Genomic DNA, 23,999 nt, shown 5'->3' with positions numbered 1-23,999 from the left:
AGGAAATTTTAACAATCCCTCTTTGTTTTGTCAATTAAAGGCACCACCTGATAATGATGCACCTAAGCTAATTTCACCTGATAATTAGCCACCTGATTGCATACCTGTGGGTTAGGTTAGGTTAAATAAGTTAGGTTAGGGTAGATTAGGATGGTTAATCTTCAGGTATATCCTTGTTAATTAACCAGTTATATTCATTCTCACAGCACCAGTTATAGGGGAGAGAATTAACCATAGGAACCAAAAATCATAGATTGTGTTATCATTTAGGGAGGGAGGGGGGCGTTGTTATCAAGCCTGACCTCCCTCCCTCATTAGCATATACAATTTGCATCCTAATATATGAGGCTGATTAGGGCGTTTCTCCCTCTATCCTACCTCCTTACCTACCTCCCTATCACCTTTCCTCCTTCTCTCCCTTCCTTCTTCTCTATACCTCCCTCCTCTCTTTCCTTCTCCCTTCTCTCTCCCTTCCTTTCTTCCTGCCTATTATCTCACTCTCCCTTTCTACCTCCCTCCCACCCTCCCTCCCTCTCCCTGATACCTCCCTTACCCCCCTAATGAACAACGTTTTGAACAGCTAAATGAACACTTTAATTAAAACCTTTTCTGAACGCCTCATTGAATGACTCTTTGAACACATAGATGAACATTTGTTGAATTAAATAGTGAACAAGTTTTATTTTATCGTATACACATTAGTTCATATTTAAGCATAATAGTATTGTTTTGTACCTTAATGAACAATTTTTTGAACACCTTAACGAAGTAGATTTTGAACACCTAAATGAATATGATTTTGATTACATTATTGAACACTTTTAATAAACATATTCAAGTTGTTATTTGAATTTTTTGTGAATAATCTTTTGAACAGCATAATTAATTTTTGAACACTGATGAACACATTTGTGAGTAAGTTCATTTAAGCCTTTTGTTCTTTTCTGTGTACAAATTTTTGCTTCTCGTTTAATACGTATTTTTTTTAACATTCTAGGGATGTGGTGAACAAATGATGAACTACCAATTGAACAACTATGACTGAACAATAGGCTAAACATTACCTCTCAGTATGACAAACTGTGACCTCAATGAAGAAAGATTGTGAACATTGTGGTGTTGCTGAACATTTTGTGAGACATATTGAACAAATAGTGAAGTGTTATTTGAATATTTGTAATGCCTAATGAACACTTCCATCCAATCTAAATATGTGAACATCTTAGGATAATGGTGAACAAGTAATGAACATCTCATTGAACAAAATTACATTTGATTCAATGGTGAACAATTATATTGATGAATGAACAGTGTACGTGAACAAATATGACTGATAGTGAACAGTTTAGTCACTGTCTTGTACTATTGGTGAACATTTGATTGAACAGCTCGAACAAGTGTAGACAAAAACAGTAAAATAAGAAATACTTAAGAAAATTAATGCAATCCATATAACAAACATCTAAGTGTTCAATATTATCAAAAACAACAAAGAAACAAACAATATTCACCGGTGTCTATTGATGGAAACACAAACAATAAACAATTGTCTTTACTGAAATGAGAATGTAAACAATGCTATGACGTAATACATGATGTCATAATGTTTACACCGTCATGGCAGCCAATCAGAAGCAGCAGTCTACTTGTTGCCATATTGCCACCACTGACGAAATTAATTCTCGTGGAAAAATAATAACAACGGGAATAAAAGACTGTGTAGGATAAATAATAAGAACAAAAATGAACAAAGAGAATTAAGAACAACGGAAGTTATAACAAAGACGAGAAACGACATAGAAGAAAAGAAAGAAAAAAATAATATTGCGACCTTTGGCATCTATACCTAATGGCTGCTTCACGCTTCTCGTTTGTCATTTGTCTCGTCCTGGCCTGTCCTGGTAAGTAGTTTCTCCGCCTCTTATTATTACCTCTCACTCCCACGACACAAATATTAGTCTTCACTTCAAAATTTATTGTCTCCTGGAGGTGCTGTAAGACACTAAATAAATGAGTTCCTCCTTTAGAGACTCCCAGCTAATATTTTCGTTTTCTATGATGTGTATATATTTATTTTTTTAAAGAAGATGGGAACACAGGGAGCCAGGAATTTGCTTTTTTTTGTAATGTTAAGAATACAGTGATGTAATATTAGTTGAGAATTCAGTGCTGTGATGTATGTACTACTGATGTCGTATATTTGTTTTTAGAAGACTGTAGTTAACTGTTTCCATTATCCTTAGTTGTCGAATATATTGTCGTGTTGTGTATTGAGACTTGACAAAAACTATCTCTCTCTCTCTCTCTCTCTCTCTCTCTCTCTCTCTCTCTCTCTCTCTCGTTATCTTTGTATCTCTGTCTCTTTCTTATTCTCCTTCTATCTCCCTGTTTTTATTTATCTCTCTAGCTCTGTGATTCTTATATATCTGTTTCTCATTCTGTCACTTATTCACTGGGTCTCTTAGTCTCTGTCTGTCTCCGAACTGTATAAAGGTTTCAAGAACTTAACTCGTTCCTACAAGTGCAATAAGTCCGGGAGAAAATAGATGAAAGAACTGAGGTCATGTTGGTGGTATGGTTGATGGTGAAAGAAGACCTGAAGTCATGTTGGTTGAGAATGAAAGAAGAATTGAAGTGATGTTGGTTGAGAATGAACGGACTGTGGACATGTTGGTTGAGTATGAAAAACAAACTATAAACATTTTGGTTGTGAATGAAAATAGTAAAACAAACTTTGGTTGAGAATGAAGGAACTTAGACTATTTGGGTTGACAACAGATCAAATTAACACAAACAAAATATTTACCACCACAAGACATTGAACTGGACAACACTCAGCTGCACATGAAGGCGTATTATTATTATTGCTATTATTATTATTATTATTATTATTATTATTATCAGCATTATTCCGTTTTAGTGATAAATGTCTCCTTAATGTTTTGAGGAGGAGACAGAGAGATAATATAAGTGAGAGATATAAGGGAAAGTTCTCTCATCTCAATCAGGTTACAGAGGGATAAAGCTTAAATTCGCTGATAGACTCTTGGTTTTGTTTTATGTTTTATTGGGGTGAAATTGTCTTAACTATCAATGATGTCTTCTTGAACCAGCCTATGTCACCTGAAGATTAGACACCCCGGTACCAACATTAACACTGGCAGAATGATGTTAACAATACTACCATTAACAGGCATGGTGGGCGGGGGGGGCAGCAACAGACGATACTCGGTAAAACAATTAAGGACAAGCTGGAAAATGAACTGAATCACTGTAATACTTAACTAGTTCAGAATTTACAGCTAGGATAACAGAGCTAGGATAACAGCTAGGATAACAGAGCTACGATAACAGGTAGAGAGAAAATTACACACCTTTCTACCTGTGTATTCTACCTGTCTAATCTACGTGTACACTCTACCTGCCACACTCTACCTGTGCACTCTACCTGTACACTCTACCTGTCACACCCTACCTGCCACACCATTAAGTCATGTCTACTGTAGTGTGTAAGGCAGTAACAATAACTTAGGTAACTATGAAGTAAATAGTAAAGACCTATAATCAATGTAATACTCGTAATGATGATAAATAGTTCAGGGTCCTACACTTACTGGAGAGGAAAGGTAATATTGTTGATGATAATAGTTATGGTGAAGAGAGAAGTAATAATAATAAAAGTATAATGATGATAATAATAATAATAATAATAATGATAATAATAATAACTACTACTACTACTACTACTAATAATAATAATAATAATAAGAGGTTTACATATTGGGTCAACATAAGAAGCTGTAGACAGGTCATAGATGTGTGTCTTTGCCTAACCTAACCAACCCTAACCTAACCTAACCTAACCTAACCAACCCTAACCTAACCTAACCTAACCTAACCAACCCTAACCTAAGTATGTAAAACAAAAACAGGATGTGTATGTGTGTTTGTTTGTATTGTGTATGTGTGTTTATAAGTGTTTCTATTGTGTGTTTGTACCTATGTGTGTGTATTCGTATATATGTGTGTTTGGACTTGTGTGTATAAGAAAATGATCAATTGCTGGCATAGTAGAAATATACGGTACTTATAGTCCTGGAATTTAAGTGTGTGGTCATCTACTTAATATAAAGTAGAGCTCACCAACGGAGGTGACATCCTTAATCACTCATATCATTCCGTTATCGCCGGATGATCGTCATACTCGATCCCGAATGACTAGTACGTGAGTGTGCTTGTGCGTTGTGTCCCCATGGTGTAAACTAGACCATGCGTTTGTCCATGAGTGTTTAGGGTTGTACATGTTGTGTGTCCGGTTATGTATGTGTGTGTTTATACAGTATATACGTGTGGTGTAATGGTCAACATACTCGCCTCACAAGCAAATATGGGCAAGTTTCTTTACACCATTTGCCTCTGTTTACCCAGCAGTAATTGGGAACCTGGATGTTAATCGATTTGCGGATCATATTCCGGGGTAATGGTTGTGATATTGGCGACAGCTTCTACACCTTAAACACTGGGTCATGCAGCTCGTTAACTCAGGGTGTGGTTGTTGTGTTGGTGACGGCTTCTACACCTTAAACACTGGGTCATGCAGCTCGTTAACTTAGGGTGTGGTTGTTGTGTTGGCGACAGCTTCTACACCTTAAACACTGGGTCTCGTTAACTGCGAGCTGTCATGCAGCTCGTTAACTCAGGGTGTTGTGGGCACAGCTTCTACACCTTAAACACTGGGTCATGCAGCTCGTTAACTCAGGGTGTGGTTGTTGTGTTGGCGACAGCTTCTACACCTTAAACACTGGGTCATGCAGCTCGTTAACTCAGGGTGTGGTTGTTGTGTTGGCGACAGCTTCTACACCTTAAACACTGGGTCATGCAGCTCGTTAACTCAGGGTGTGGTTGTTGTGTTGGCGACAGCTTCTACACCTTAAACACTGGGTCATGCAGCTCGTTAACTCAGGGTGTGGTTGTGTGTTGGCGACAGCTTCTACACCTTAAACACTGGGTCATGCAGCTCGTTAACTCAGGGTGTGGTTGTTGTGTTGGTGACGGCTTCTACACCTTAAACACTGGGTCATGCAGCTCGTTAACTTAGGGTGTGGTTGTTGTGTTGGCGACAGCTTCTACACCTTAAACAAATTCACGACTAGGTGGCCCTAGGGCCGGCCATCCTCGTACACGAGGGACAACCATTATTTATTTATTTGCATGCACGTGTGAGTATTGTACGTGTGTGTAGGTACAGTTCTGGAAATGTGTTCCTACACCTCTTGTGGTAACCCGTGTCTCCTAACGGCCAGCCTATATCATACATACACAGTGTACATACATTCTCATTCTTCTTCTTATTATTATTATTATTATTTATTATTATTATTATTATTATTGTTATTATTATTATTATTATTATTATTATTATTATTATTATTATTATTATTATTATTATTATTATTATTATTTTATTATTATTATTATTATTATTATTAATATTATTATTATTGTTATTATTGTTATTATTATTATTATTATTATTATTATTTATTATTATTATTATTATTATTGTTATTGAGTGTAGTGTAGTGGTGTAGATATACTGTAGGTGTAGTGTGGAGAGAATGACCCCCTCCCCTCCCCTCCTCTACCCCCCCTCTCTCGCCCTCCCCTTAGGCCGACACCATGAATTATTATAGAGGTGGTCGCCCCTCATCCACTACCTCGTCAGCTGCCCCATAATTCTGTTTTGAAATACTTGAACTGTTACATTTCCCTTGTCCTGGGAGAGAGGAAAATGTTTTAGTCATAATTTCGGCTACTCGGGGGTTCGATGCCTTGGGTATTTTTCGTTGACCCTTGTAGATTGAATCATTATTTTGAGAAGTATTTTTTATAAGTGTTTTTTTTTATAAATTTCTTGGATGTTTAAAAAACTGGTTTTATTTTCTATTAATAATAATTTTTTTTTAATTCTCTGTTTGCTGCGAGGAATATTTATATATATTTTATTATTATTATTTTATGAATTGTATTTTGTTGTATAATTATTTTGAAGCGTTTATTGGATTATTATTTTATGATAATATGGGGAAAAATTTACATTCTCTGGGATACTTGGAATATTTGCTAGGAATTTTTTTTATATTATATTATTATTTTATGTTTACTATTTTTTATATTATTATTATTTTATGTTTACTATTTTTTTATATTATTATTATTATTTTATATTTACCATTTTATTATATAATTGTTTGTAAATGTGGTATTGAAAGGACTTATATTTCTGTCCTCATTGTAAGGTCAGAGTGTAATAATAACTGATCTCATTAATTACGGAAATATTACATTTTTCTGGTCATAAGGAAACTGTCACTCAGCTTTTTAATAATTTACTGATAAAACGTTTAGCTTAGTTCAGCTTAATATATTTAGAAAGTAAAACCTTAATAATTCGTGTGAATATTTTATCGTCATTTTAAGCTTATTGCTATCGTAGACTATACACACTTGTTATCGTAGACTATACACACTTCTTGTTATCGTAGACTATACACACTTGCTGTTATCGTAGACTATACACACTTGCTATCGTAGACTATACACACTTCTTGTTATCGTAGACTATACACACTTCTTGTTATCGTAGACTATACACACTTGCTATCGTAGACTATACACACTTGTTATCGTAGACTATACACACTTGCTATCGTAGACTATACACACTTGTTATCGTAGACTATACACACTTGTTATCGTAGACTATACACACTTGTTATCGTAGACTATACACACTTCTTGTTATCGTAGACTATACACACTTCTTGGAATATGTATTAATATGTATCTGTGTATATTAATGTATATATTTCATGCACTGTCTATATACGCTTAAAGGTAATTTGTGAGAGATATTAAGGGAGTCTTGTGTGGGTTTATCGTTAAGGGGTGACGGTAGTGTCTCCTAGTGGTGAGAGAGACGGTATGGGTGAGATATCTCCTAGTGGTGAGAGAGACGAGGTAGGAGACTGAGATATCTCCCAGCGGTTCGCCATTATATAATATGAAATTGTCAGACTAATAGGTCACACTTGGATGAACTGGCAACTCAACTGTTTGATTATTCCCTCTGAGTGGCCCAGCAACAGTAATTATTCCCTTTGAGTGGCCCAGGAGCAGGAATTATTCCCTCTGAATGGCCCAACAACAGCAATTATTCCCTTTGAGTGGCCCAGGAGCAGTTATTATTTCCTGTGGGTGGCCCAGCAATTGCAATTATTCCCTATGAGTGGCCCAGGAACAGGAATTATTCCCTCTGAGTGGCCCAACAACAGCAATTATTCCCTTTGAGTGGCCCAGGAGCAGCAATTATTCCCTCTGAGTGGCCCAACAACAGCAATTATTCCCTTTGAGTGGCCCAGGAGCAGCAATTATTCCCACTGAGTGGTTGAATGTGGGTGCACCAAGTCCGTAGACTTGCTAGTGATAGATTCGTTTTTAAGGGCACGCCTCACGCGGGCGATTAAACCCCAAGGAGGAAGCGCGGATCGGGTTACCCTCGTGTCGGGGAGACAGTCAGCAGGCACCGAACTCGCAGCAACAGATGGATGTATATTTCCGGTCCAATAGCAGGAATTCCTCCCTGTGAGTGGCCCAGGAGCAGGAATTATTCCCTCTGAGTGGCCCAGGAACAGTAATTATTCCCTCTGAGTGGCTCAGGAGCAGCAATTATTCCCTTTGAGTGGCCCAGGAGCAGCAATTATTCCCTTTGAGTGGCCCAGGAGCAGCAATTATTCCCTCTGAGTAGCCCAACAACAGCAATTATCCCCCCTGAGTGGCCCAAGAGCAGCAGTTATTCCCTTTGAGTGGCCCTGGAGCAGTAATTATTCCCTCTGAGTGGCCCAGGAGCAGCAATTATTCCCTCTGAGTGGCCCAGGATGAGCCTAGTGATAAACAAACGTGGGGAAGGAACGGGCGGCGAGGAGAGTTTAAGTAAATCATTATATTCTATTATTCCTTAACTAAATTCCTTTTAAAGATAAGACGTACACAAAATTAAATGCACATAGACGTACACATGGACATAAACCCTCCAGACAGACGCACACACACACACACTCTCTCTCTCTCTCTCCCTCTCCCTCTCTCTCCCCCTCTCTCTCCCCCCCTCTCTCTCCCCTCCAACCTCCCTCCCTCCCTCCCTTTGCCTTCTCTACGCCTTAGTGCGTGTTAAGAGGTCGGCGTGGACACTTATTATCTCCTCAACGCTATTCAACGCCACCGGTCGCTGGTTCACTGCTTCTTGACATATAAGATTGGGATAGATAGATAGATAGATAGATAGATAGATAAAATATAGATAGATAGATTAAAATACATAGTGTTCTCATTATAGAATTTACTGCTATTGAGCCTTCAGTATTTTTCCACCTTCTAATTACCACTAAGCCATTAATTCCTTTCAAGTCGTTCACCTAAATTCTCCCCCAAAATTTTTAAGTTAATTACGGTTATGTTGGTGATGTAATTTCTTTAATTCTTGGTATTTTATGTAAATTCTTGGTATTTAAATATTTCTTATTAAATTCTTGTGATTTAGAGATATTTCCCATTAAGTCTTGTGATTTAGAGATGTTTCCCATTAATTCTTGTCATTTAGAGATATTTCCCATTAAGTCTTGTGATTTAGAGATGTTTCCCATTAAGTCTTGTGATTTAGAGATATTTCCCATTAATTCTTGGTATTTAAATGACGTTTGGTGTTTCTCTTGTTTGAGTATAACACTGTGTGACCCCCAAGGAAAATTCTCGGTCTTGTGGTTAGTTTAATCTATACTGTAAATTCTCCTTCAAATTCTGGTAAGTTTGTATTTAATTTTTGTTTCTAAATTCTCGGTTAAATGTCACTGAAATTTCATTCACTAAATTCTGACTTATTTCTTACTCAATTCCCATTCCAAATTCTCGTTCAACAGGTCAAATTCCTACCCAAATTCCCACACAATTCTCACTCAAATTCTCACTCAAATTCCCACACAATTCCCACACAATTCCCACTCAAATTCTCACTCAAATTCCCACACAAAGTCTACTTGAAGTTCATCTAAAATTCCAATGAGATTCCAACTGAATAATTCTATTGGAATTTCAATACGATTCTCACTCTCTACTCCACTCAGATTCCCACTCAAATGGGACTATTAATCCCACTCAGACACCTGTGAGTTATTAAGTAGAGAGAGAGAGAGAGGAATATGTCAGCCTCTTTACACGATATTATGAGTAATTAAATTGGATTACATACTGTACTTTTTATAATTTTACATACATACATACATACATACATACATACATACACACATACATACATACATATAGTGTGTTCATATACTTGACGATAAATGTGTGTGTGTGTGTGTGTGTGAGAGTGTGTGTGTGTGTGTGTGTGTGTGTCCCCAAACTTCAGTCAAACATATACAGGTAAACTCCTCAACTCGAGCATTTGGCGAGGGTAAAATATTAGCGACAGGTAGGGAAGGTCCGCGAAATTTATTGGTCACCTGTTGTCATTATTCTGATTATTTTTTTCACCAGGTTGAAGGAATTTAGCTCAGAGGAGGAGACGCGTAGAGAGAGAGAGAGGGAGAGAGAGAGAGAGAGGGAGGGAGAGAGAGAGAGAGGTAGTTATAGGTGTTATCATTAGGGGAGATAATTAACCGTAAACTTATCTAGGTAGTGACTGCCAGCCCCTACCTCCAGACTCTACCTCCAGCCCCTACCTCCAGCCCTTACCTCTAGCCCATCCACCAGCCCTTACCTCTAGCCCATCCTCCAGCTATCACCTCCAGGCCCTCATTAACCTCCTCCTCCAGCCCCTCTTCAGCCCTCCAGTCACTCCCTCCAGTCACCTCCATCAGCCCCCATGTGATAAACAACCCCCCAAGAGTAAAAGGTTAATTAGTAAAGTCGTTAATGTTGTTGACTTAGATTCTACCCTAATGGTTTATGGACATCTTAACTTAACACAGAAATTAATTACATACCTGATACACACACACAGTATACGTATACATGTATGAGTGTATGTATATGTGTAAAGTGTATACATTAGAGGGTGGCATGTATACCGTGGAGTTGTGTCTCTTGAAGGAGGAACACTGGAGCTCTGTCTCTTGAAGGAAGGAGGAACACAAGAAGGACCGCCATTTGAAGGAAGGAAGGAATAAAGGAGGGTGCAGGACGTCTGTGCATCAAGCGAGTGTCGCAGAAAAGTTATCCATGAAAGTTTGTTAACTCAACCCCCGGGTGGCTGCGTGAGGTGAACCCCAGTGGACCCTAGCGGACCAGTGGACCAATGGATCAGTGGACCCCAGTTGATCAGTGGACCATTTGACCTCTGGGTTGATGGACCAGTTGACCTCTGGGTTGATGGTTCAGTGGATAAAAAAACCCCAGATCATTCTCAGTCAGTAGAGTACCAAGGGACTACAGATCATTACAGAATACTCAATGGAAGTCGCAGTAGAGTGAGTGAGTGAGCGAGTGAGTGAGTGAGTGAGTAAGTTTCTGACTGACTGACTGACTTTATCTCACTGTGAGTTTACCATCCACTACCCGAGTCCATCGATCTGCATTTGTTTCTCGATGGTGAATGACAGGGATAGTGTTTGAGGCAGGTACTGTACTTTGTTTTCATGTGTGTGTGTGAGGGTACAGGTGTGGTGAATAGGGAGGAAGGGGAGAGGAGAGGAGAGTACAATTATAAAGGGGCTCTCAAGTATAAAAGTGAGTGTGTGTGTGTGTGTTTCTGTGTCTGTGTGTATGTGTGAATGTGTGTGTTTCTGTGTGTGCGTGTGTTTGTGTGTGTGTGTGTGTATTTCTGTGTCTGCATCTGTGTGTGTGTGTGTGTCCGTATAAAATATTCCACTTGACGACAATTTGCTTTTCAGATGTAAGTGGATAACGACGACTAATTTGAGGAGGAAAAAAAAAGAGAACGATTTTCATCTAATATTTTAACAGGAGTTTCATACCTGTCCAATTAAAACCATTTTCTTACTTTCTTATTGTATGTTTAACGATGCTTAATTTATGGGAGTTTATGAGAATTTATGAGAGTTTATGAGAATTTATGGGAGTTTATGAGGATTTATGAGAAATTATGGGAGTTTATGAGAATTTGCGAACATTTATGAGACTCTATGAGAATTTAATCGTATACCAAGACAATACTCCGTCTCCCTTGCTCTAATTCATTTCCTTTAAGTAATTCCACGTTAATTACACAAAAAATCCGATAATTGCTTGAAATGCGTCGATAAGTAGTTAGTTTTCTTAGCAGGAGGGTCGTTTGCCAGTTCCCCAATTATGGCCTATTTAATGGGTCCGGCTCACAACTTAGTGCATTGGAATTGGGATTTGAGTGCAAGATATTTTTGGTTATACTCGTGAAGAAAATCGGAGTGTATGTTGGTATATGTTAGCTTGATATACTCAGGCTGGATATGTTAATTGTACTCGCCTATAATATATGCTATCCTGGTATACTCATGCATGATATATTAGGTATACTTACTGTCATATGCTAGTCTTGGTGCTTTCATACATAATATATTAGATTGATATAATTACACAAAAAACACTAGTTATATTCACACTGTTTACTAGCTGACATATTCACCCAGAGTATGCTAGGTCTGATATATATTCATACATATGTTGTCTTCGTGTGAGTGTGTGTGTGTGTGTGTGTGAGTGTGTGTATGTCGACCTTGGTTGTATATATCGACGTGGTTGAGTACGTCGACGAAGCTGTGTAGGTCGACGTGGTTAGGTATTCAGACGTTGTCATACAACTTTTAAAATCTTTGAAACTTGGGCTAAAAACTTCAGGTTCGTGTCATAAATCTTTTAAGGTAGAGGTTTTGTTATGACTTCGTGTGTGTGTGTGTGTGTGTGTGTGTGTGACCAGTTTTCAGTCTTCCTGATTCGATCGTTAGTTATTTTAAGATTTAGGGGAGAGAGTCGTTAAAGACGAGGCCCTCATGGAACTACAGTAACGACTTGGGTGATCAGGCCTCTTCTTCGTCTACAGGGTCGTTTGTCAAGGAGGAGGACGGGGTAGTGTAAGGGGAGGGGCGTGTGGGTGGTCGTACTGGTGATTCGTGCTACTTATGGTGGTTAAGTAGTCGTATTCATGTTGACTAAGTGGTTGTACTCAAGGGGGTTAAGAGGTCGTACTCAAGGGGGGATAAATGGTCAAAAACAAGGGGGCTAAGAAGTCGTACTCAAAAGGGTTAAGAGGTCGTACTCAAAGGGTTCAGCAGTCGTATTCAAGGGGGATAAGTGGTCGTACTCATCGGGTTAAGTTACTATTTTCTCCACACACACACACACACACACACACACATACACACACACACACACACACACTGTATTTATTGAAGCAAACATTTCAACAGTTATTAATATGTATTGTAATATGAATAAGTTGTATGAGCTAGTATGTGTATGTGTATGAATGTGTATGAATGTGTATGAATGTACGTTTGTTAGATTGAATTATACATTGATTTTGTGTGATTATTTTTCTTAGCTTTTGGTTATACTTGTATGTGTATGTGTGAATGTGTGTGTATTAAGCTATTACACACACACATACACACACACATTCTCATCTTTTTCACAATTATTTATTTACTACTGTAATTGTATGTGGTATGTTGGCCTTGTACTGTACTACACCCAGGGACACCACACTATCCACCCAGCGTCATCCGTCACATCATCCAGAGTCACCCGTCACTTTCTACATCATTAAGCTTCATCCGTCACCCGTCACTTTCTACATCATTAAGCATAATCCGTCATCCTCCACACACCTCAGCGTCAGCCGTCACCCCCCACACCACCCAGCGTCACCCGTCACCCTGCACACAACTCAGGAAGAGGGCATGGATGACGGATTGGTGTAGGGGGTGTGGATGACGTCACCAGGAGGGGGGGGAGGTGTGGATGACGTCACTAGGATGGGAGAGAGGTGTGGATGACGTCACTAGGATGGGGGTAAGGGGGGTCAAAGAGTGGGTACTATTTAGTGTTCTGGAGTCAGTGAGGTGGACGGGTCATGACACAAGTTTTCCCGACAAAAACAGAGATTGACAGACTTCCCAGCTGTCAACACTCCTCCGTCATATCTGTCAGTCTACCGTAAAGATCTCCTAGACTTGTTGACTGTGTGTAGGCCTTCAGAGACGCTCGTAACAGGTGCAATTACTGGGGAATGAAAGGTTAGTTTTTTCTCCGAACGTCTGCTTTGTTGACACCCGTTTTCTATGACTGGTGATTATCATAAGGTCAGACTGCAATAGGTTGTGTGTTTCTATGGATTTTTTTTCTCAAGGTAAACTATTACGTTTGTACCATAAGGAAATTAAATAAAATGCTCCGAAGAAAGGTAGAGATTAGAGTAAAGCGTCTTAAAATTATTTTGCTTTATAGATTTCCTTTGTATAAGACTTAACACATCAACACGTGAGGACTAAGACAATTGCATTTCTCTGAGACACTAATTCACGTTAAGCTGTTTCGTGGTCCAGCAAGTCTGCCTACCACGACGAATGTAAACAAAGAATGACGTCATTGGACTGTAAACCCTGAAGGACCAATAGAAACACAGTTTGTATCCAGTAAATTGATACCTTAGGGGTAAAGATAAAGTATTCATTTAATTAATTAATATTATACGTCTAGAGGCCAAACTGTGCATATAGCTAACAGGAAGGTTCAGACTCGTTCCAGCAGTTCAGAGTCTCGTTCCAGGAAATTCGAGGTTCGTTCCAGCAGTTCAGAGTCTCGTTCCAGCATTTCAGAAACTCGTTCCAACAGTTTAGAGACTTGATCAAGCAATTCTGGGTAGTTTCAGTAGTTTAGAGACTCGTTAATAATCTCGTTCCAGCAATTCACAACTCATTCCAGCAGTTCACAGTGTCAGACGTGTAAGGAGACTTGTACCCGGGGTTTTAATGACCTTCCTTCCCTCTTCCACTAAGAGCCCGCAGGTAGGAGTCACTCCTTCAAGTGGTAGTTTTAATCGCCTGAACCTCTTCCTCTCCGTGTGGGACCGTCGACAGTGTGGTTGGTAAGCCTGTTCACCCTTGCTGATACATAATGGGTCGTCTTACTCGTGTGGTTGGTAAGCCTGTTCACCTTTGCTGATACATAATGGGTCGTCTTACTCGTGTGGTTGGTAAGCCTGTTCACCCTTATTGATACATAATGGGTCGTCTTACTCGTGTGGTTGGTAAGCCTGTTCACCTTTGCTGATACATAATGGGTCGTCTTACTCGTGTGGTTGGTCAGCCGGAGGTGACAAACACTGGTGCCATGCTCAAGACTACACAGACGATCATCAGCATGGGAGTTATTAATCCCATTAATTGGCGAGGAAATTTTTTTTTTTTTTCCAGACGAAACTCACTTACAAAAAGGCTCAAAAGTTGATATATTAATTTTAAAGGTGCTTACCTTATTAATATATGTCGCGTGAAGTTTAGCGATGATGTCCTGCCTGCCAGTGAAATTTGGTTCTATCCAGTTTAAGATTTCTAGCCCAGAAAATCGCTAGTTTATATTTTCCAGACGAAAACTCACAAACCTCTTAAAAGTTTAATAAATTACGTTAAATGTGCTTACCTGATTAATGCCAGCGTTTGTAAGATGAGATGACTCCAGCAGCTGAACGAGCTGGCACTTGGCAGTAAAACAAAACACAAGTTTCATGAAAATGTCATAATATTGGCCGTAAAAACATTAATGTAAGAAAAAAATAGGTTTATAAAATTACCATTAGGTTTTCTTGTTCATTAATCGTATTTATTATTTCTATCAAATAAAACAAACAAAATAATTACGAAGAGGGTAACGAAGATCAGCTTCTAGCCACATCTTCAGATTCCAATATTATTAATTCGTTTTTCCGCCGCCATTCTCCGTCGGGCGCTGCAGTGTGAGGTCCATCGTGTTTAAGACTATGTTTGTCAATACAGCGACCCCCGCCAACAGAAGAGAGTGATTAAAAATGTGGGCATAATGATCGTGGCTGGACAGTACATCAACACACTGTGAGCCTCGACCATTACGTGTGTGTGACCCCTTGAGGAATCCAATTAAAAAGTTTGACGTGAATTACCTCCAGACTTTGAAGGTCATTTCAACGCTGAGGGACAGACACACAAACTTACCTGTAGGAGGAAAATACCTGAAGATTCTTTGTCTAGTAGGAATCTCATTATGGAATCAACAAACTCAACTTCAAATAGATCTCTTGGAAAATATATACGTTGGTTGGTAAGCGTGTGTCCGGACCCCTTGAAGGATGACGATGACTCTCTCTATCTGTCACCAGTCATCAGTCATCCCGGGGTCGTCGCGTTCCTCCACATTATCTGTCTAATAGTTGTTATGCGCTTCCCTGTCTCTTGGGATCCGGTTTTGGCTTCTTTTAATCCACTGTTGTTAGTCTGTTGGTCTTGGTATATGGTCTGTTTACTGTTACTGTTTGTCTGTTGGTCTTGGTATATGGTCTGTTTACTGTTACTGTTTGTCTGTTGGTCTAGTGAAAAGTGGGTCAGGTGGACTCGACAGCTGGGTGCCTGGACCAGCTACCCTAGGGACAGAGAGCGAGTATTGTGTGAGCTTTTCGTGGATAGTGAGTGCGTGTGTGTGCTTGTGTGTGTGTGTGAGCTTTGCGTGGGTAGTGAGTGTGTGTGTGTGTGTGTGTATAGTTTGCATGGTTAACAAATGGCTGAATTACCTTCCCCAAACTATCTTACCGAGACAAGTTTGGCTGGCAACTTAAGTCGTACGCCCGGCAGTACCGTATACATTAAGGATGCCTCGAGTATCGTCCCAAACTATCGTACAGCAAACAATACCCTGACGATAAACGGACAAATTCCAGTCGATTTTATTCACCGGAGACAAACTTTCATTATTTAAAGGGCTGAAAATTATCTCAATTAAACGTGGATATGAATTTTGCTTTAATCTTGGAGTTTTTTTGTTGTTTTAATTATCAGTGTGTGTATACCTGGTCTTGGGTATATTTTATCACGTAATATATTCTTAATTAAAATTTTCATATACCTGGAGTTAAGGTTCGTGTTTATGTGGTACTGTTTAGTTAAGTGAATTTTATTAGCGGTGATATTTTATTTTATTTGTTTTATTATTATTATTATTATTATTATTATTATTCGTCTACTTCCTTTTTCTCTTCTTTATCGTAGTATGTTCCTCCTCCTCCTCTTTCCCCTTCTTTTTCTCTTCCTCCCTCTTCCCCTCTTTCTCCTCCTTCTCCTATCGACTTCTCCTCGTCCTCCTTCTCTTCCTCATTCTCTTTCTTCCCTTTCTCCCTCCTCCTTCTCCTCATCCTCTTCCTTCTTCTCCTCCTTCTCCTCCCCCTTTCCCTCCTCCTTCTTCTCCTCCTCCTCTTCCTTCTTCTCCTCCTTCTCCTCCCCCTTTCCCTCCTCCTTCTTCTCCTCCTCCTCTTCCTTCTTCTCTTCCTTCTCCTTCCCCTTTCCCTCCTCCTTCTCCTCCTCTTCCTTCTTCTTCTCCTTCATAACTCCCTTTCATAACCAAGTGCTCTTCTTAATTGCTCCTATTATGTCTTCTCTTGGGGGAGTGTGGTGAAGGAGGGAGGGAGAGTGCCACTGTGGTAGTGATGTGTGAGCTATCTTCTTCATCATCACCTCTCTCACTCTCTTCCTCCTCCCACTCTCTCTCTTTCTTTACTTCTTTCTTTTATCTCTCTCTTTCTGTTCTCTCTCTTTTGGCTTGTCTGTCTCTCTGTCTCTCTCTATCTTATCTTCTTAATTTCTCTTACCTTCCCTTTTTTACTCCTCCTGACCTCTCTCTCTCTCTCTCTCTCTCTCTCTCTCCTGTGCTTACAGATAATGTTGGCGATCAGACCTTTACAACCCTAGAATCAATGGTATGTATGTATGTATGTATGTATGTATGCATGCATGTATGTATCTCAGTGTATACATAAAGTCTATACACGTGACCACATCTCATTTCATTTCATACTTAATCTAAAATATTCATCATGGTACACAAACGACCCATTCAATAAGGTGTGTGGGGTTGTTTTTCGTTTTAATGTAATAGACTTTTGTCGTGGTCGTGATAGTTAGTTATTTCTCACCTTTAATCAATTCTTAGTTGATTGGTTTGCTTGTGTTGCTACTCCTGTCTTTATTGTGTTTTTTGTGTTGCTATTTATGTCTTTTTACGTTTTTCTTGTGTTGCTATTTACGTCTTTTGTGTTTTTCTTATGTTGCTAATTCTGTTTTTATTGGGGTTTTATTTATTTTTTGTTTCTTTTTTAGTGTTTTTATTTGTTTGTTTGTTTTGATTTTTTTGGTTGTGTTTGTGTTTTTGTTTGTCAAGGGAGAGAGAGAGAGGGGGGGGGGGGGGAGGGGCTCAGCAATATATTGGGTAATCAGTCCTCTTACCTGTGTAGCTTTAGCATACTACCTGGCAACCGTGTGTGTGTGTGTGTGTGTGTGTGTGTGGTGCCAAAAGTAATCACTAGCTGCGTCAAGTACCTCTATGTGTGCTAATCCTAACTCACTCACTGACTCACTCGCTGAAAGAACTTAATTTTTTTTTCTCACTGGCCTCACTAACGCAGCTTATGAGACTTAATATTAAAATGAGAACAAAATTTAATAAAATATAACTTGCATATATTGTCATTTTATAAGACTTCATTTAAAGGGACAAAAACGAGGTTGTTCATATGTTCATCTGTTAGTTACGTTCAATTGTTCATCTTTTAAGTGTGTTCAGGTGGTCATGTTCATCCTTCAGGTATTTTCCTCCTACAGGTAAGTTTGTGTGTTTGTTCTTCAGCGTTGTAATGACCTTCAAAGTCTGGAGGTAATTGACTTCAAACTTTTTAATTGGATTCCTCAAGGGGTCACACACACGTAATGGTCGAGGCTCACAGTGTGTTGATGTACTGTCCAGCCACGATCATAAGTCTCTTTACACGTGTGAGACTCCGGGCTGCTGGAAAGAGTCTCTCAGCTGCTGGAATGAGTCTCTGAAATACTGGAATGAGTTGAAATTGCTGGAATGAATCTGTGTGTGTGTGACCGCAAAAAATTATATGTATCAGACTGGACACAGCTAGACAGACAGACAGACAGACAGACAAAAACATAAGCATTATTGAAAGGTCGAACTTATTAACCAATTTTACTGACTATAAATCTTGTAAAAATTTAGACCAAATTTTGATTATTATTAAACCTATTTCTTGTAACCAATTTTATTCAATAAAAAACAAAGAAAGAAAATTACTTAATATTTTCTCTCTCTCTTCTCCTTGCTTCATGACTGGGCGTGTAGGCGTGGCGCTGCATCGTCGTGGAGGAGGCTCGGGGGCGTGGTGGCTGGCTCCCCCACGCCCCTACTTCACCACCACCACGCCCACCAATTTCACCGTCATCTCGGGACAAACAGCCTACCTGCCCTGCCGTGTACATATGCTGGGAGAGCGATCCGTAAGTCTTCTGTGGTTGTTGTGGTTGTTGTGGTTGTTTGATGTGGTGGAAGACTTTTTGTAGTGCTGGTGTTTGTTTGATGTGACAGCCTGTGTGTTTGTTGGTGTTTTTGTTGTGAGTTTTTGTTTTTGTTTTATATTTTTTTAGGTGAGTTTAATTTTTCTATGAGTCAAATCTCTCTCTCTCTCTCTCTCTCTCTCTCTCTCTCTCTCTCCTACATACCCTCATCGAATGTGATTTTTCACGCTAATCAAATCCCGGGTGTAATCTCCAGGTAGCCGAGCGACCTGCAGTAATCCCCTATAACACACCTGCTGGGATTACTTCAAGCTGGATTTAATGCTCATTGGTAGTGCCATGGAGGGATTTATCTCTCTCTGTCTCCTGGGTGGATTTTCTCTCTCTCTCTCTCTCTCTCTCTCCGTTTCTCAGGTAGACTCATCCACAGGTAGATTGGTAGATTAGTCCTCAGGTAGACTCACCCTCAGGTAGACTCATGGGTCAACTCTCCGGCAGGTGACGTGGATGAGGGGTCGTGACCTTCACATCCTCACCGTGGGCGACCTCACCTACTCCGCCGACGACAGGTTCCAGGTGAGTACCTCTTGTGACGTCATAACATCTCTTACGTCATGGCACCTGGCTTAGGGTGTCATAACTTCGAGGTGACGTCATGACTCCTCTCTTGTGACGTCATAACTTCCAAATGACGTCATGACTCCTTCTTGTGACGTCATAACTTCCGATGACGCCATGACTTCTATCTTGTGACGTCATAACTTCCGATGACGTCATGACTCCTCTTTTGTGACGTCATAACTTCCGATGACGTCATGACTCCATTCAAGGGACTCCATAACTTCCGGTGTTCTGTGATGTCATATTTCACTTATGATGTCATAATTACCGTTTGGTGATGTCATACTGGTATAATATGTTCTTTACTGGTTACTGCAGGATGTTATAACGGTACCTGTTGCTCTATGACGTCACGCCGGTAAAGAACGCCTAGAAGACTCCTGTTGAACACATACATACATACGTACATACATACACATACATACATACACACACACACACATACATACACACATACACACACATACATACATACATGCATACATACACACACACACATACATACACACATACATACAAAAAACAAAAGTGCACAGAAGGTAAAAAGTCGTATTGAATTAACAATAAACTTGTCTTTACGTCATCAGTGTTTAGTCAATACTGAAGTGACCGGCTGTAATAACCTCATGTGTGTGTGTGTGTGTGTGTCTACCTTAACGACGTGATCTCATAAAGTCACTCAATTAACCCACAAGTAATTAAAGTGAAGTAGATGATCACTAACGATGTATTGCCTCGATACTAAATTCACCCTTAGCTTTTTTCTCAAGACTGTGGATGGTAGGAGAGTAATAAAAACCTTGATCTAAATGTTCCAATAATTCTCTCTCCCTCACACCAAGTTTTAATCTAATTCTTATATCTTCTCTGCATTACTCTGTGCTTGCTTGGTTTATTCTGCTTAAGTTGGTTTATATTAATTGTTTTATTTTAATTTTCTTCGTGTTTGGGTTTAGTTAAGAGCCAGTTACTACCTTGTCTGATCTTACTGATGGATTGGGTGTGGTACGTGAGGGTGTTTTGGGTTTTGTTTTAATACTTGGGGTTTAATGCGGCTAATGACCTTTTATTTATTGTTTTTTTTATTAGTTAGGTGGTTTTTTTGTGTGTGTTTTGGTATATTTTTCCCACGCTAAGGCATATTTTCCCACGCTAAGGCATATTTTCCCACGTCAAAAGACACATATTTCCCCGTGTAACAAACAGTGTTCTTGCCTCAGTGAACACGGCTATGATGGTTTAACAACACAACAGCCAAGAGCCCGGTGATTTTGGTGACGGCATACCCGGCGTAACATACCTACAGGATATTGAAACCAGACACGACTCACCTAACTGTGTGTGTGTGTGTGTGTGTGTGTGTGTGTGTGTGTGTGTTAGGAATACGCATACATATACAGGGTGTCTATAAAAGATTACTCTAAAAACAGCATTCTCTCATGTTTTAATCAGGGTAATCATTTCTGGACACCCTGTATATCTTAACATACATACATACATACATACATACATACATACATACATACATACATACTCATAAATATTTACTTATTGCCCAACACAAAATAATATATACCTTTATGTGTCATTATCTCACTCTTTACCTCCTGATTATAGCCTTAGTAACCCAAAGGTGTTTATCCTTCTCTACCCCCCCACGATCACCACCCGCCACCAATACCAGGACCCACCATCTACTACTACACGACCCACCACCACCAGGACCCTGCACCACCACCCCACCACCACCAGGACCCACCACCACCACCACCACGACCCACCATCACTACTACCACGACCCCACCACCAGGACCCACCACCACGACCCACCACCACCACGACCCACCACTCAGCACCTAGACACCGCCGGCCAAAAACAGAATCGTAAAATTTATGTGGGTAATTCTCCACTAAAGTAGCGATGTCTCTCACGGATTTAGTATTAAGGTTTATTTTCTCATAGTAGAGTGTGTGTTTTGTCATGGTGTGGTTTATTTTCACGCTATAACATATTTAACCACAGTATGGCATATTTTCCCACGTTAAGATATATTTTCCCACGCTATGGCATATTTTCCCACGGTATGGCATATTTTCCCACGGTGCAGTGCTTTTCTCTCCTTAGCCTGGCACATGTATTTTCCCTCTCCTCTTCCCCAATAAAGCCTACCTTCCCACGTTACCCTTCAGTTTCCCGCTACCTTCAGTTTCCCGCTACCCTTCAGTTTCCCGCTACCCTTCAGTTTCACGTTACCCTTCAGTTTCCACGCTACCCCTCAGTTTCCCACGCTACCCTTCAGTTTCCCACGCTACCCTTCAGTTTCCCACGCTACCCTTCAGTTTCCCACGCTACCCTTCAGTTTCCCACGCTGCCAGACAGTATTTCTCAGAGGCTTCGAGTGCAAATTCTCACACTGGGATGCCCTACACGTTTTGTCAAGCCATCTGGTCTATTCCCACACACACACATCCCTCCCTGCCTGCCTCCCTCACTGTCTCTCTGCTCCCTTTCTTCCTAGTTTCTCCTCCCTCTCTCCTCCCTCTCTCCTTTCCCTCTTCTCCTTTCCCTCTTCTCCTCCCTCTCTTCCCACTCTCCCTTTTTCCTCTCACTTTCACCTCCCTCCTTCCTTCCCTTCGATCTTTTCTTCTCCCCTTCCTTCCCACCCACCCTCCCTCCCTCTCTCCTTCCTTCCTTCCTTCCTTCCTTCCTCCTTCCTTCCTTCCTTCCTTCCTCCTTCCTTCCTTCCTTCTTTCCTTCCTTCCTTTCTTCCTTCCTTCCTTCCTTCCTTCCTTCCTTCCTTCCTTCCTTCCTTCTCTGTGTTCTTCGTCGCCTCATAGTTTGTCATTTACCGTCAATATCCACGCACAGTCCCTCAGCTCCTTTATATTCAAGTTTTATTTCCAAACTTTGGCCTGTGTGTGTGTGTGTGTGTGTGTGTGTGTGTGTGTGTGTGTGTGTATTTATATGATTCTTTTCTCACGTTACAGTACAGTTATTTGTTTTCCTTCCTCGGTGTCAAGCACATTTTTTCAGCACTACTCCAGAGAAAATTCTCCCAGTCCTAAACTTTCCCGCAGTTCATTTTTTGCCCACGGTCCTAAAGGTGTCCCACACTCAAAAAATCACCCTATCTCCCAAACAATTCCCCACACACTCTAAAACAATTCCCCCCACCTCAGAATTCTGCTCCAAAAAAATTCCCCCTCCCCCCACACCTTAAAAAATTCCCCTACACTCCAAAAGAATTCCCCCAGAGTCTCACACAATTCCCCCACACTTCACAGGATAGAGTAACGTGATGCACTTCCTCTATCACATGATATCCTACAATTTTCTCAAGAATTTTCCCCAGGTGTTTCAAGACTTATTCATCTCTCTCTCTCTCTCTCTCTCTCTCTCTCTCTCTCTCTCTCTCTCCGCTATAGTGACCCCCCTCATATATACCGGACTTGGATATAATGGACTAACTCCTATATAGTCCTTTAAGAGGAGGTTTCTTTTATAACGGATTACCTTCTCTCATATAGTCCGTTAGAAGGAAGTTTCATATTTAACGGACTAACCTCTTACATCTGAGTCCGTTAAAAAGAGGTTTCCACTATATGCCATAATTTCTAATGGTAACGCTTCATTTCTCAAGGTACTCAGTTATTTCCCACAGTACTCAATAATTCCCCACAATACTCAATAATTCCCCACAACACTCATTGTTTCCCATGGTACTCAATAATTCCCCACAATACCCAATAATTTCCCAATGATAACAAAATACTCACGAGTTATTCACTTTTCCCTAAATTTTTAATAGGGTAAAAAAAAAATCCCCTAATTTCCCCACGGCGTTCCACAGGTAGTTACATTCCCTATATTTTTTCCCCTGCCATGTTCTATAATATTACCATCATGTTAGTCTCAGTTTACCCCTGCTGTTGAAATACTTCCCCCACCGGTGAGGCAGAATTCCTCCGGCTTACAAGGATTCCCATCACAATATCATATAATTTTCAATTCAATTTATTTATTATTTTCAAGTTTATTTCTTTAACTTTTCCTGTATTTTTATTTTATAGGGATTTTTTTTAGTGTGTTGTTTTGAGTTTTTATAATGTAATCTATTTTTTTTGTCATGGTAATCGATTTCTTTTCATGGTGGTCGATTTTTTCTCATGGTGGTCGATTTTTTCTCATGGTCATCGATTTTTTCCATGGTAACCAAAATTTTCCCACATTAACCAAAATATTCCCACAGTAAACAAAATATTCCCAAACTAACCAAAATATTCCCACATTAAACAAAATATTCCCACGGTAAACAAAATATTCCCACAGTAAACAAAATATTCCCACGGTAAACAAAATATTCCCAAACTAACCAAAATATTCCCACGGTTAACAAAATATTCCCACGCTAACCAAAATATTCCCACGGTAACCAAAATATTCCCACGGTAACCAAAATATTCCCACACTAACCAAAATATTCCCACACGAACCAAAATATTCCCACACTAACCAAAATATTCCCACACTAACCAAAATGTTCCCACACTAACCAAAATATTCCCACGGTGCTCCAAAGTTCGTCTATTGTAACTTAAGATATATATTTTTTATCTAACTATTTTTCAAAACTTTTCCTCAATACCTTATATTTTCTTTAAGACAAAAAAAAATCATATGTTTATTTTATTTTTTTAGTTTACATAAGTTTTTTTCACATAAATTACAACTATAATTTTGAGTGCATCTGTTTGTTCATTTCTGATTATACCATTTCCTCCCTC

At 39.7% G+C, this 23,999-nt stretch overlaps 1 protein-coding gene across 1 annotated transcript in view; it reads left to right on the top strand.

Moving 5' to 3' along the window:
• LOC121875380 (zwei Ig domain protein zig-8-like) overlaps nt 1-23,999 on the top strand; it is a 66,795-nt gene that overhangs the window by 4,978 nt on the left and 37,818 nt on the right. The window contains exons 2-4 of the mRNA XM_042379933.1: nt 998-1,901; nt 18,421-18,575; nt 19,092-19,169. Of these exons, the coding sequence (XP_042235867.1) occupies nt 1,850-1,901; nt 18,421-18,575; nt 19,092-19,169 (285 nt within the window). The 5' untranslated portion in view covers nt 998-1,849. The remainder of the gene's footprint in view (nt 1-997; nt 1,902-18,420; nt 18,576-19,091; nt 19,170-23,999) is intronic.

Source organism: Homarus americanus, unplaced genomic scaffold (assembly GCF_018991925.1).
Source record: "Homarus americanus isolate GMGI-L3 unplaced genomic scaffold, GMGI_Hamer_2.0 scaffold56241, whole genome shotgun sequence".
Taxonomy (NCBI): domain Eukaryota; kingdom Metazoa; phylum Arthropoda; class Malacostraca; order Decapoda; family Nephropidae; genus Homarus; species Homarus americanus.
The sequence above is the reverse complement of the archived record's forward strand: the minus strand, read 5'-3'. Positions and strand labels throughout refer to the sequence as shown.